The following is a 13,894-nucleotide window of genomic DNA, read 5'->3' as shown; positions in this document are numbered from 1 at the left end:
AAAAAAAAAAAAAAAGAATAACAAATGAGAGGGACTCTGTTGGAGATTGGGAGGGGGCCTATGCATCATGCTTTCTGTAGTGCAAACCCCTAACCATGTGCCAGCACTAGCTAGTGAGATCTACGGATCATCACCTCGCCTCATTAAGTCAAAGGCTTCAACTTCTGCTTCCACAAGTCATCTTTTTGTTCACTCTCTGTAAAATAATCAACTCACGCCCTCAAGTTTCTGCTGTGGAGTTGAGGTGACAATATTTCAACAGAATTGATGCCATATGGAAAATCCCAAGCTAGCTTTTGTACAAGTACAAAATCAAATATTCAAAACAGATGAGAAGCTTACTATCGTGGTGGGAGCACAGGTTTTGGTGTTAAACAATCCTGAGATGGAATTTCATCTCTCCTAATTAGAAGCTGCAGAGACCTAGTCAAGTCTGAACCCTTATGAGCTTTCGTTTCCTCAGCTGTAAGTGGAACTAATAACACTGAATTTGATGAGTTGTTATGAGGATTAAATTGGACAAATGGGAAGTGTGTAGCATCTATGGCACATAGATGTAAAATAAATAAGAATGGACAGGTGCTATTAAAAATATTACCTGGCCGGGGGCAATGGCTCATGCCTGTAATCCCAGCAGTTTGGGAGGCCAAGGCGGGTGGATCACTTGAGGCCAGGAGTTCAAGACCAGCTTGCACCATGGTGAAACCTCATCTCTACTAAAAAATACAAAAATTGGCTGGGTGTGGTGGCACATGCCTGTAGTCCCAGCTACATGGGAGGACAAGGCAGAAGAATCACTTGAATCTGGGAGGTGGAGGTTGCAGTGAGCCGAGATTGCACCATTGCACTCCAGCCTGGGCGAAAGAGTAAGACTCTGTCTCAACCCCAAAAAAAAAAAAAAAAGCAATCTATCGCTTCCTTACTGTGTGCTCGCACTGTACGTAAAGCCTTATTGGTAGATAATACTGTTAAAACCATCTAAAAAGCGGAGCCCTGGAGAGGTTAACAGTCTTCCCCCAAGTCCCACGGCCAACAGTAGCAGGGCCAAGATTTAGACCAAAGAAGTCTGACTCCAGAAGCCTAGCTCATAATCCTTTGCCTCTATAGCCTGTCTTCAGAGTGAGCCAGCAAGCCACCTGCAGAGTGGGTTGATTAATGGACTGCTTTTGGAATAGATGAGTTTTAGAAATCATTGGTATTTGTAGGCTGGAGTCACTGAGGTCTTGGGTTTTGGAATGTTATTTAATATGCAGAGATAGGAAGGGAGGGCGGGTAGGGGAGAAGGCACTCAGAGCTGCAGTTTTGCTTGAATAATTCAAGAGCATTAAAATTTAGGAGGATATCCAATGATGAGATAAGCATCATATGCATAATCAACACCAAATTTTTAATTTAAAGTAATAAAGGTCAGTCTTTCATTAATGACCTATTATTTCATCTATTCACAAAGTAGATGCATAAAATATCCCAACCCAGTATCTTTTTTACTCTTCTGTTCCACTCTCTGAATTGCATGTTTTAAAACATAAATCAGGTTTTCTTTTGAATTCACGAGCCCACATTTCTAATTTAGCTCTTGGTCCCCACCTTCCACCTCTCACCCCCAATTAATGTAACTATCCAGAACCACAGCTTCATAGACTACAGGGGCACACAATAAGAAATGTGGCCTTTTTTTCCCCTAAATACACTAGATGAATTAAACACAAAACAAACCAACAAAAAAAGAAATGTGGCCGTTTTCTCTTGACAGGTCACAGTGTCTCGTATTTTCTTGTATCTTCACTGATAACTTTATTTTTTATTTTTTTATTTTTTGAGGCAGAGTCTCATTCTGTCTTGCCCAGGCTGGAGTGTGGTGTGATCTCAGCTCACTGCAGCCTCTGCCTCCCGGGTTCAAGTGATTCTCCTGTCTCAGCCTTCCGAGTAGCTGGGATTACAGGCACGTGCCACCATGCCTGGCTAATTTTTGTATTTTTAGTAGAGACGGGGTTTCACCATGTTGGCCAGGCTGGTCTCGAACTCCCGACCTCAGGTGATCCACCCACCTCAAGTGATCCACCCAACTCGGCCTCCCAAAGTGCTGGGATTATAGGCGTGAGCCACTATGCCCAGCCTTCACTAATAACTTTAAGAGGAATTACAGTAGCAGTCAAACAAAAAGAAAGAAAGAAATGGAGAATTTTAAATACATAAAGACTTACGGACTAAAAATGGATCATTTGCAGTGAGTTCAGCATTTGAAACTATTAATATATTATTCCTTTAGGGTCACTGGCATCCTTTATGTAGGATAGTTCATTGAGCGCCAGAAAATATCTAAGGATTTTGAATTCAGACCTCTTTTATGGAATAAAAATTCCAAGGGGGTCTTTTCTTTCTTTTGAGTACGAGTGAACAGAAATTTTCTATTTGCCTTTTGTAATATTCCAAGATCAAAGGAGTTTTTGCTGAAAATCAAATTCTGTAAAAGCCATGCATAGTCCGAGTGTAGTGTGTGACTCTTTCAATCCAGTGAAAATAGGGTATTTGGGCACCAAACTTTGAAAACCAGTATCATTACAGGGTGCTACCAGGAGTCTGCATTAGTTTCTCCTCGTACTACATTAATACAAATGACCTTTGGTAGGATCTCATTAGTGTCGCAGGGATCACCGCAAGCCACTGACCCCGCAAGTTTCCTCCAAATCATTCCCCTGAAACAGTTCAGAGAAACAAACTCTTAGCAGTGTAAACACTCCCTGGGTCTGGAAATTTCATAAATCAGAGTTAAAACAAAGAAAGGTCTAAAATGTATTCCTGGTACAGAATCTGAAATGTAAATTGTCTGGATCCAGAAACTTTTCCTGGCTTTTGGGGGCTGCCTCTCTAATTGCTGTAATAAAGAATGTTTTCAGAACTGTATAGCGATAAAATGAAAGTACGGTATTTAGCATTGTAAAAGTATTTGGAATCCAGATGGGTTATTTAGTTATAGACCTCTTGTTTTCTTTTGTTGCTTCTCTATTGTGGAATTTGTATAGAAGCCCTTTTTTTGTTTTTCTGTTGTTATTTTGTTTTTAATAGAAAGTAAGCCTGGTGCTATGGGACATGCCTGTAGTCCCAGCTCCCAGGATGAGGCAGGAGGATCGCTTGAGCCCAGGAGTTCTGGGCAACATAGTGAGACTCCTCTTAAAAAAAAAAAAAAAAAACATATATATATACATACACACACACACACACATATATATACATGTGTATATGTGTGTGTGTGTGTATATATATATATATGTGTGTGTATATATATATATATATATATATATATATGGCTGGGCACAGTGGCTCATACCTGTAATTCCAGCACTTTGGGAGGCCAAGGCAGGAGGATTGCTTGAGCCCAGGAGGTTGAGACCAGCATGGGCAACATAGTGAGACCCCCATCTCTACTTAAAAAAAAAAAAATTGTCCAGCCATGGTTGTGCACACGTATAGTACCAGCTACTTGGGAGGCTGAAGCAGGAGGATCACCTGAGCCCAGGAGGTCGAGGCTGCAGTGAGCTATGATTGAGCCACTGCACTCTAGTTTGGGCCACAAAGGGAGATACAATCTCAAAAAAATTTTTTTAAATTAAAAAGCAAACAAACAAGGTTTGGTGTGGGTGTGAGTGTGTGTAGGTGTGTGTATTTTGTCTATCTTGTCATATTTTTGCAAGAAATATTCATTTCTTTACTTCATATGAACTTAATTCTGAGGCTCCATACTTCTGGACTAAGGTGAAATTCAACCTCAGCCATTTTGGTGGCTCGTTAACTCCAAAGGGTACCAACCAAACACCCAGACATCGATGATGCCCCTGTGGTCATTGCCATCAGCACTGCCTGCTCATCATCAAGCCTATTCTTGGCCAAGCCTATAAGATCTCTCAAGTCCAGAAGTCCTGCTGCTTGACTTCTTTCATGCCTGGGGTCCTATAGGTGTCAGCCTGTAGGCTCTGACAAGTGTCAAAGATGTCAGCCCTTGACCATTGCCAGCAGGGTCTTAAAACCTGTGTGTGTGCCCTGGGGGCAAGGAATAGGAGGACCCTGGGCGCTGCAGGACTCAAATCCCCACTGTGGGACCCATAGACCTCTGTTTCTAATCTCCACTCAAAATCTGTGTCCCTCTCGGCTGGGCGCAGTGGCTCACACCTGTAATCCCAGCACTCTGGGAGGTGAGGCGGGCGGATCACAAGGTCAGGAGATTGAGACCATCCTGGCTAACACGGTGAAACCCCATCTCTACTAAAAATACAAAAAATTAGCTGGACATGGTGGCGGGCACCTGTAGTCCCAGCTACTCAAGAGGCTGAGGCAGGAGAATGGCGTGAACCCGGGAGGCGGAGCTTGCAGTGAGCCAAGATGGCACCACTGCACTCCAGCCTGGGCGACAGAGTGAGAGTCCATCTCAAAAAAAAAAGAAAAAGCTGTGTCCCTCTCTCAGCAGCCCTCTAAGACACCTATCATAATCCATTCAGCACTCTTCGGTTCTATTAAAAACAGAAAGAGCCAATGACTTCTGGTTACTTCAGTTTTCAGCTCCACAAAAATCCCCAAAGCGAAGAATTTCAAAGCTTGACTTCTTGCTCAACAGGAGGGGGATGAGGGTGGGCAAGCTCAATTTAATATTTTTAGAATAGTCTCTCATCAAAATATATAAATATTTGGGTGCATAAATGTGAATTGTCTGGAGAGATCCTTGGAAACTATGAGTGGTGATTGATGGGATTGAGTCTGGGTGGGAAGCAGTCTATTTTTGTGCTTTGCAACAACCTGTAGTAGTATTACTTGAATCCTATACGTGGGTACATGTCATTTTTATGATGATAAATAATTTTTAAGGTTATGAATCTGAAGAGATACAAATTATTTTTTAATTCATTAACTATGAAACACTTTTCCCAACCAAAGCTTACCTACAGTAGATATTGTGGTCCTAATTTTATGGCTCAGATTGCTGAGTTCAGAGGAATTAATTGCCCAAGATTACAAGAAGGCAGAGTCAGGATTTGAACCCATGGCTGTTTTACACTTAAGTCCATGAATGCTGTTTCCCCTACTCCTGTTTTCTTCTCCTCCAGGACCCATTCATTCCACTAAGTTCTTTTCTTTCATTGCCCAAGTAATAAGGCCTGGCACAACCTCCTTCATCAGGCCACACATCTATGCCAAATCCTAGAATACCAATAAATACCTGAAACCGTGTTTCAAAATACACTATAAAATGTAAATAAGAATGACACATAGTTCACCTCAAGTTCATACACAGCAGCAATGTACAGGGTTAACAGTAAAACACATGGAAGAAGTTTAACATGAAGTATTAGGCAGAGCCAGTTTTAAAGGAATGAAATAATAATCTTAGGAAAATTTAATTATACCTCTGAATATATCATAACTGTGTATATTGTTTATCTTTATGTCAGATAAAATATAACATTATTAACAAATAGAAAATTATGGGTTGCTGCCTATTGGTTGTTTGCTTAAGGAAGCATTTGTGGTTGTTGAAAATGAGTAAGATTTTATTTTTTTATAGAATGCTATAGTTATCCATGAAGTCTATGAAGAAGGGGCAGCAGCCAGAGATGGAAGACTTTGGGCTGGTGACCAGATATTAGAGGTATATGGTTTTGAATTTTATTTTATATCAGTAAATGTGGTTCCTTTGCTGGTCTCGATCCATAAAGTTGTCTTTCTACTCAACTGTATTTTCACTGATTCCTCTCCCATTTAACAAAATACTTATCATATTCTTTTTTTCTTCAGTGTACATTATACAGTGGTTTAGAATCATGACAGGTTATCAATCTACATTTGTCTATGAAAACTTTTTTTAACTAAAAGGAAAAATAGAACTTATGGGTCTATTATTTTAATATCAAATGAGACTATATAATATTGCAAATTTTTTGCCTCTCCATTATACCCTACTAAATTCCTCCTAAAAACACATACATATAGATGCATACACATACACATATATACCTGATATTTTAAAGATTTTATGGCAGCTTAAATCATATTTTCTTAATCTTAATAAATCTTTATGCCAAATGGAAGTTCATGCCTTGCCACCAATGTTTTCAAGTTGATGAAAATGTAAAATCTTCCCCCTATGATGCTTACTAAAAATTGAAATGCTTAACTTTTTCAAATTGACTCTCATTTAGCAAAGTTGTTAAAGCCTTTTAAAAAGTACCAAAGCAGGCAATGTCTGCACTATGGAATGGCTGAAGGAGAAGGCGATGCCAGGCGTTCTGGTAGGTGGAACTAAAGAGCTTTCTTGATGGTGTGAAACCTTTAGGCCACGTTTTTTTTTTTTTTTCATTGAATGAACTTAATTGAATAGTTGGCATTTTATGGTGAGCATGTGCATTTTTGCTTTGCAACTTTAATATAGCACATTACAAATGACATCATAGAATTTTATTTTTCCCTTTGGTGGTTCATTTCTGCCTCCCAAGATGAAACTGGAGATATAATTAAGGGCAGGAAACATAGGCGAGAAGGGGTTAAAGGAGAGGCCAGGCTGATTGCAAATTAAATTCAGCCCAAGTTACAGGATTTCTCTGCAGGCCTTTACTGTGTTTCATCATTGGATTAAGACATATTCCCAGTACATTCATTAAGGTACAAGTGTATGAGGTTAGAAAAATAAGCAAGACCTCTCTGGGAGCTGGCTTGACTGCCTTAGCATACAACATGGTTTTTTAGCAGTCAGGAGTTTGGGGTTTCTTTGTTTTTCCCTCCCTAGATTTTCAAATCAATTGGTGTTATCATAATTGGCTTTTTAAGATGAATAGATTAAATATTTAAAATGGCACATATGCCTTGATACTTATATGATTTCTAAGTCCACAAGTTATAATGGTCACTTGAAACTAAATCTAACATGTTCATTATCTTGAATGTGGTGATGGCTTCACAGGTGTAAGTACCCATCTGGCAAAACCTATCAAATTGTACACTTTAAGTTTGTGCAGTTTATTTTATATCAATTATACCTCAATAAGGATTTTTTTAAACTATTTCTGTTTGTATTAGGTAGACCCTCTGTAGCTGCTCTCTTCTATAAAGTATATTCAAGTACAAGCAAACACCCAGTAAAGGTTAACCTGAATAAAGCAAATTTATTTTAAGTGAGAGGAGAATTTTTCAAAAATCAAGTTAACAGTTTCCTGGCAACTGGCAGCATTATATTATCTATTCTGAATGGATGGCCTATACGTCTCATTAAAGATGGCCAGTACAGGCTCCTCTCTTACCTCAGACAAGGTCTAGTTCATGAGAGTCTAACACTTGTTTAGCTAAGAAATACAGCTCTCAATTTGGTCAGGGAACATGTTTCCTTTCTAAACAGCTTTCTAATTCACACTGGACTGGTTCTGGCTGTGGCTGATGAGTACAAATGCGTGATGAGGCATCGGCAGCCTGTGACCCACAGGAGGCCTTGAGAAGACAGGCCTGTTTTCGTGGGATATTTTGAGACCATGAAACAGCGTGACACTACATCAGCACTTTTCCAAACAATGCCCTTTCCACTCGTGAGAGTCCTCCGCATTCCGCAAATTGGCCTTTCATGGTTTTAATACTATCCTCATGTTAAGGTTAGAACATGCCAGATTTTGCTTCCAAAGATAGGGTCGAATAATGTTTTGGCATGGAAAGATTTATGATTCTATTAATATGATGAACGTCAGCTGTGTCTCCTTTCTGATTCTCCTTTTAGGCCAGTTCCTTCTCATACCCTCCCCGCTGTCTGCAAGTGGGAGCAGAAGAGAGTAGAGAGTTAACGTCTGATTTTCCCTATGCAATAAAATGTGGAGGAACTGCTGCACTAGCTTTGTTATTCTTTCCTTCTCAAGAACTGTGTTCACCCACTTCCCCACATGGCCCTTCCACCCAAGGGATATGGTAGTCTCCCTTTGACTACTGGGTCTTCCTGGAGCCTTTCTTCTCAAATAGGAAGCCCTGCTATTTCCACCCCTCTTCCGCTACAGCCAATGTTCTAAATAATGCATACTGTGCTTCTGTAAGGCACTTACATAATACATCTCCCCACAATGTTCTAGCCACGCCATGATATTTCTCTCATGATTATCGGCACATTTAGTGGTATCTCCTGATTCTCAGAGGAGCAAATGGAAACCATGAACTTAGATCACTTCCATCCGAGCAGATACTGTCATGCTGGAATTTAATAGAAATTGCTTTGTAATATTAGAGCTTAATGACAATGCTTTTAATTAAAAGTATATTTGTTAGGGCCTTTCAAACAGCATTTAGAGGCTTAGAAAGTTCACCTTCAACCCATAGAGGTAACTGGGTTTTTTTTATTGAGTGACAGAAGTGGTCTTGTGTGCCATCTGTTGGAATACAGGAAAATAATCAACTCAGACCACATTTCCTGGAAATACACTTTTCCTCTTTGTGTTTCATTCACAGACAATGAAAATGTATTCATTGGCCTAAAGTAGCAGTGAGTGATCATGCTGAGAGGAAAAACAGCCTTCACTGAAGTTACTTCAATTCCTTGTAAAATACCAACTTCTAACTTACATTGGATATAACTGTGTGCCAAGCCCTGTGCCAAATGATTTACAGGGTTTATTTCATTTAACCTTCACAACACTAAGTAAATATTATTACCTCCAATTCATAGATGACATGGCAAAAGTTTGGCTTAAGTAATTTACACAGGGTTTCATATAGCCAGGAAGTTGGAATCAGCACTCAAACTGAAGTGCATCCATATCCAAAACCCATGTTCTTTTTTTTTTTTTTTTGAGACAGAGTCTCACACTGTTGCCCAGGCTGGAGTGTAACAGCACAATCTCTGCTCACTGCAACCTCCGCCTCCCAGGTTCAAGCAATTCTCCTGCCTCTGCCTCCCAAGTAGCTGGGATTATGGGCGCCTGCCACCAGGCTTGGCTAATTTTTTGTATTTTTAGTAGAGACGGGGTTTCACTGTGTTGGCCAGGCTGGTCTTGAACTCCTGACCTCGTGATCTGCCTGCCTCGGCCTCCCAAAGTGCTGGGATTACAGGCATGAGCCACCGTGCCCAGCCCAAAACCCATGTTCTTTACCACTGTTATTCTGGATGTAGCTCATCTAAGTGAACACACAAGCCACCAAGATATACCAGAAAATAAACAGCAGCTTGGAAATTAGGCTTTTAAACATTTTGTTGGCTCACAGAATCAGCTTTAAATGACAGTTCAAAAGTCACCTTCTCCAAGAAGGGTTCATTCTTCCTTTCTCCTTTCCCGTAACCATTCTTTATGCCACTGGTCCTTAGTGTTTAGAATGTTAGAATTAAAAAAGCCTTAGGGGCCGGGTGTGGTGGCTCACGCCTGTAATCCCAGCACTTTGGGAGGCCAAGGCTGGTGGATCACCTGAGGTCAAGAGTTCAAGACCAGCCTGGCCAACATGGTGAAACCCTGTCTCTACTAAAAATACAAAAATTAGCCAGGCCTGGTGGCTGATCCCTGTAATCCCAGCTACTCGGGAGGCCGAGTCTGGAGAATTGCTTGAAACCGGAAAGCGGAGGCTGCAATGAGCCGGGATCACACCACTATACTCCAGCCTGGGTGACAGAGTGACACTCCATCTCAAAAGAAAAAAAGAAAAAGCCTTAGACCATTGCTTCATTGTACAGATAAAGGAACAAAGGTTCAGAGGCTGGCTTGACCTTCCAGTAGCACACAGGGCTGGACCAGAATAAGGAATGGAACTGACATCTTGGGGGAGCTCAAGCACTCTACCATCTGCCTGGTGGGCTGGACTTATCCTTCCCCTCATTTGACTCTTTTCCTAGCTGCAACCTTGAGGGAATCACCACCTCTGACTTCTTTCCTTTGAATCCAAGGTTACTCTGCTCCTCGATTTCTCCCTCATATCAAATTTACTAACCAATGTCAGTATTTGACTTTCTTTGTGACAGGGGATCTCCAGTAACCCATTCTAAGAGTTAATGATGAGGCAGCATGGAATAGGAACTGAGGGTGGAAGGGTTTAAATCTTGGTTCCTCCACCTGCTAGCTGTGTAACCTGGGTCAAGTCCCTAAACCTCTGTGTGCCTCAGTTTCCTCCTCTATGAATGGTGATAATAACAATATCTATTTCAGAGAGTTAGTATAAGGATTAAATGAGTAAATATTCATTAAGGACTAGCACACAAGCACTGCAGAAGTATTTAAGTTAAAGAATAAATAATTTGGCTATAATGTCTATTTAACAGAAAAGGAAACAGAGGCTCAGAGATTACATGACTTGGCTTTACTCAGTGCTCTTTTCGGTACACTGCTTTCTAATGCATGGTTCTGTCTGTGCTCACTGAGAACCAGATTCCAATGAGAAGACTTCAAGGGGTCTTGGATGCTGTTGGAAATACTGTTCCCTCATCTCCTTCTGGGCCTGTTATGAAGTCGTTGTGATGTGAGCAAATAAGAGTGAAGATGTCAGCCAGGCATGGTGCCTCATGCCTGTAATCCCAGCACTTTGAAAGTCCGAGGCAGGAGGATCACCTGAGCCCAGGAGTTCGAGGCCAGCCTGGGCAATATGGCAAGACCTCATCTCTCCAGAATTTAAAAAATTAGCTAGACATGGTGGCACACACATGCAGTCCCAGATACTCAGGAGGCTGAGGTTGAAGGATCACTTGAGTCTGGGAAGTCAAGGCTGCAGTAAGCCAGCATTCATGCCACTGCACTCCAACCTGGGCAACAGAGCGAGACCCTATCTAAAAAAATAAACAAATAAATGAGAGTGAAGATGTCAAATCCAATAAGCAAACTGAATCTAAAAATGCTGACTAAACATTAATAGTTATTCCCCTTTTATCTCAATTAAATGAGCTAGTTAAGTCCCTGCGTGCACACTCTCCTGTCTCTTTCATTGATTTCACAGTAAAGTTTATGGCTATGTAAAATTGCATTATCATGTATCCACCCTTTGTGCACATGTTGGGTAGGATATTTTAAGGGCCATCTCCTTTATATTCAAAGCAGCTCATACTGCTCGTGGTCACTACCTGTTTGCCTTGAGATTGGCTGGAAATTTCTAGAGATTCTTTACTGGTTAGATCAAGGAGATTCAGCAGACAGAGCAGGCAGAGGCCTCTGCCATCAGCAGCCCAGCTCAGGATGCCTATTGTTCCAGGTTAATGGGGTTGACCTGAGGAACTCCAGCCACGAAGAAGCCATCGCAGCCCTGAGGCAGACCCCCCAGAAGGTGCGGCTGGTGGTGTATAGAGATGAGGCACACTACCGGGATGAGGAGAACTTGGAGATTTTCCCTGTGGATCTGCAGAAGAAAGCTGGCCGGGGCCTGGGCCTGAGCATCGTTGGGAAACGGTAAAGACATGCTTTGGGAGTTGGGATCTGCCTTTTTCATCCAGAGCTCTGAAGCCTGTGAACACTGAAAGAGAAAGCCTAATGTAAAGTAGTGATGGGATTTCTAAAAATAAGATATTTATGAAAATTTGACAACATGGGTCGTATTTCTGAGCAAGGTCTTACCAAAAAAATTGTCATATCAAGATAGAACTCCAAGTCCAATCAATCCAGACTGATATATTTCTGTACAGAGTAAGAACAACTAGCAAGGTTCTTTCACTTGCAATTACTAAGATTGGAGTTTTGCAGAGGTTGATTAAAGCAACCATACCCAAGAAATAGCTAGCATCAAGAATGAGATTTATCCAATGTTGGGTCAAGAACATTGCTTCAACATGGAAATTAACATGGAACATTGCTTTTCGTCATACTGTTAATTTCATACTATGTTGAAACTAGTTGAGTAGACATAGTTAAGAGATAAACATAATTCTTCATGATAGTAGTTTTCTATTAAGAAAAATGTCCTGCTGGGCACAGTGGCATGTACCTGTTGTCTCAGCTATGTGGGAAGATCACTTGAGGCCAGGAGTTCAAGGCTATAGTGTGCTATGATCATGCCTGTGAATAGCCACTGCACTTGAGCCTCTTGGGAAACATAACAAGACCCCATCTGTAAATTAAAAAAAAAAAAAAGAAAAGGAAAAAAGAAAGATGTCCCCAAAGTAATAGTTTGCACCAAAAATGTAGGTAGGTAGATCCTAGTGGCCAGGCTACTCTTTTGAAATATATGTTGCTGCCAGATGCAGTGGCTCATGCCTGTAGTCCCAGCACTTTGGGAGGCCGAGGTGGGTGGATCACCAGAGGTCAGGAGTTCAAGACCAGCCTGACCAATATGGTGAAACCCCATCTCTACTAAAAAATACAAAAAATTAGCCAGGCATAGTGGCAGGCGCCTGTAATCCCAGCTACTTGGGAGGCTGAGGCAGGAGAATTGCTTGAACTTGGGAGGTGGAGGTTGCAGTGAGCCGAGATCACGCCATTGCATTCCAGCCTGGGCAACAAGAGCGAAACTCCATCTCAAAAATAAATAAATAAATAAAAAGAAATATATGTTGCCTAGGCCAGGCATAGTGGCTCACGTCTATAATCCCAACACTTTGGGAAGCTGAGGTGGGAGGATCGCTTGAGGTGAGGAGTTCAAGATCAGTCTGGCAACATAGCAAGACTTGTCTCTAAAAAAATTTTTTAAATAAAGATAAATGAAGTCTATACTGCTTAACAGTCATTTGTTCCAGGATAATATTACTAAGTTTCTCTTGCAGTGAATTGGAAAGGTAAGTAATAGCTTGAAACAAAGCCTAGCTTCCATGGTTTACTGGCTTTTAGGTATCTAGTATGAATTTATCCCAACAGGGCTATAGGATTTCCAGGTAATATCCTAATATGGCCTTAAAGTGTATCAACCATCTTGTTAAGGAAGAAATCAAGTTGCTTTTATGCATGTTATATGCCCTCACAGACCTCTGGTGACTAGCCTAGTGTCTGTCCAGCAAGCCAAGCTGTTATTAAAATAAAAATATTAGCTACAATTTTTGAGTACTGATTTTGGGCCAAGTATTGTGCTGTCATAATCTCATTTTTTTTTTTACTTCAGCACCATAGAACCATCACTCTGAAAATGCATTACCAAACAAAAAAAGCTGAGTCTCTTACATTTCTAAACAAAAATCTGTGCACATCTGGGTACAGAGCAACTGACAGAGCCAGTGTTGAAGTTTGCTTTCTTGTTTTGACACATGCGTATACCTGGTGCGGTTTTATTTACAGCAATGTTTTTTGCTTTTAGTGAATGTCAGTATTTCAGGTTGAGTTTGTAAGGAACATTTACATTCCTTAGCACAAAAACTTGCATTGTAAAGGATGAGATGTATAGTTCTCAAAAGTCACTATTTTCTTTGACTAACAATTCCATCACCAGGACTTTATCTTAAAGATATACTTACAAGTATTCATTGCTCATTGCAATAGTTAAAGAATGGAAATAACCTGTATGTCCATCAGTAAGCTACTGGTAAGTGAAATTATGAAACATCATAGAATAGTATGTAGCTATTTAAAAAATGAGGAAGCTCCAAGTGCTGATGAAGGCAAATTACCAAGGTATGAAAGAAACAAAAAGAAAACAAAACTGGAAGAAGAAAGGAGCATATGTGTGTGCATCCTGTCACACACACACGTATTATGCATGGAAATATTAGGTTGTGCCAATACTGCACTGCTGTATGGTATTAACAGAAATGGAAGCGGAGTGTTTATTTCTGACATCGTGAAAGGCGGAGCCGCAGACCTGGATGGGAGATTGATTCAGGGAGATCAGATCTTATCTGTGAATGGGGAGGACATGAGAAATGCCTCACAGGAGACAGTGGCCACCATCCTCAAGGTGAGTTGCTAGGCTGCTTTTTACCCAGCTGGCACAACTGAAGTCCAGTGGGAACTGTTCCAGTCTAGCTTGATTATAAAATGGGTTGGATTTT

At 40.9% G+C, this 13,894-nt stretch overlaps 1 protein-coding gene across 13 annotated transcripts in view; it reads left to right on the top strand.

Annotated features, from left to right (window-relative positions):
- The window catches only part of PATJ (PATJ crumbs cell polarity complex component), a 421,434-nt gene that overhangs the window by 362,584 nt on the left and 44,956 nt on the right, over positions 1 to 13,894 (top strand). For 11 of the 13 annotated variants that reach the window (XM_063817330.1, XM_016919657.4, XM_016919650.4 and 8 more), the window contains 3 exons: positions 5,555 to 5,638; positions 11,179 to 11,372; positions 13,653 to 13,800. In XM_063817330.1, the coding sequence (XP_063673400.1) occupies positions 5,555 to 5,638; positions 11,179 to 11,372; positions 13,653 to 13,800 (426 nt within the window). Of the gene's footprint in view, positions 1 to 5,554; positions 5,639 to 7,747; positions 7,994 to 11,178; positions 11,373 to 13,652; positions 13,801 to 13,894 lie in introns of those variants that run through there. The other 2 variants (XM_016919672.4, XM_054683679.2) reach the window with 2 other exon arrangements.

This window comes from Pan troglodytes, chromosome 1 (assembly GCF_028858775.2).
Source record: "Pan troglodytes isolate AG18354 chromosome 1, NHGRI_mPanTro3-v2.0_pri, whole genome shotgun sequence".
NCBI classification, from domain to species: Eukaryota; Metazoa; Chordata; class Mammalia; order Primates; family Hominidae; genus Pan; species Pan troglodytes.
Note: the sequence above shows the minus strand (reverse complement) of the source record. Positions and strands in the feature narration are given on the sequence as shown.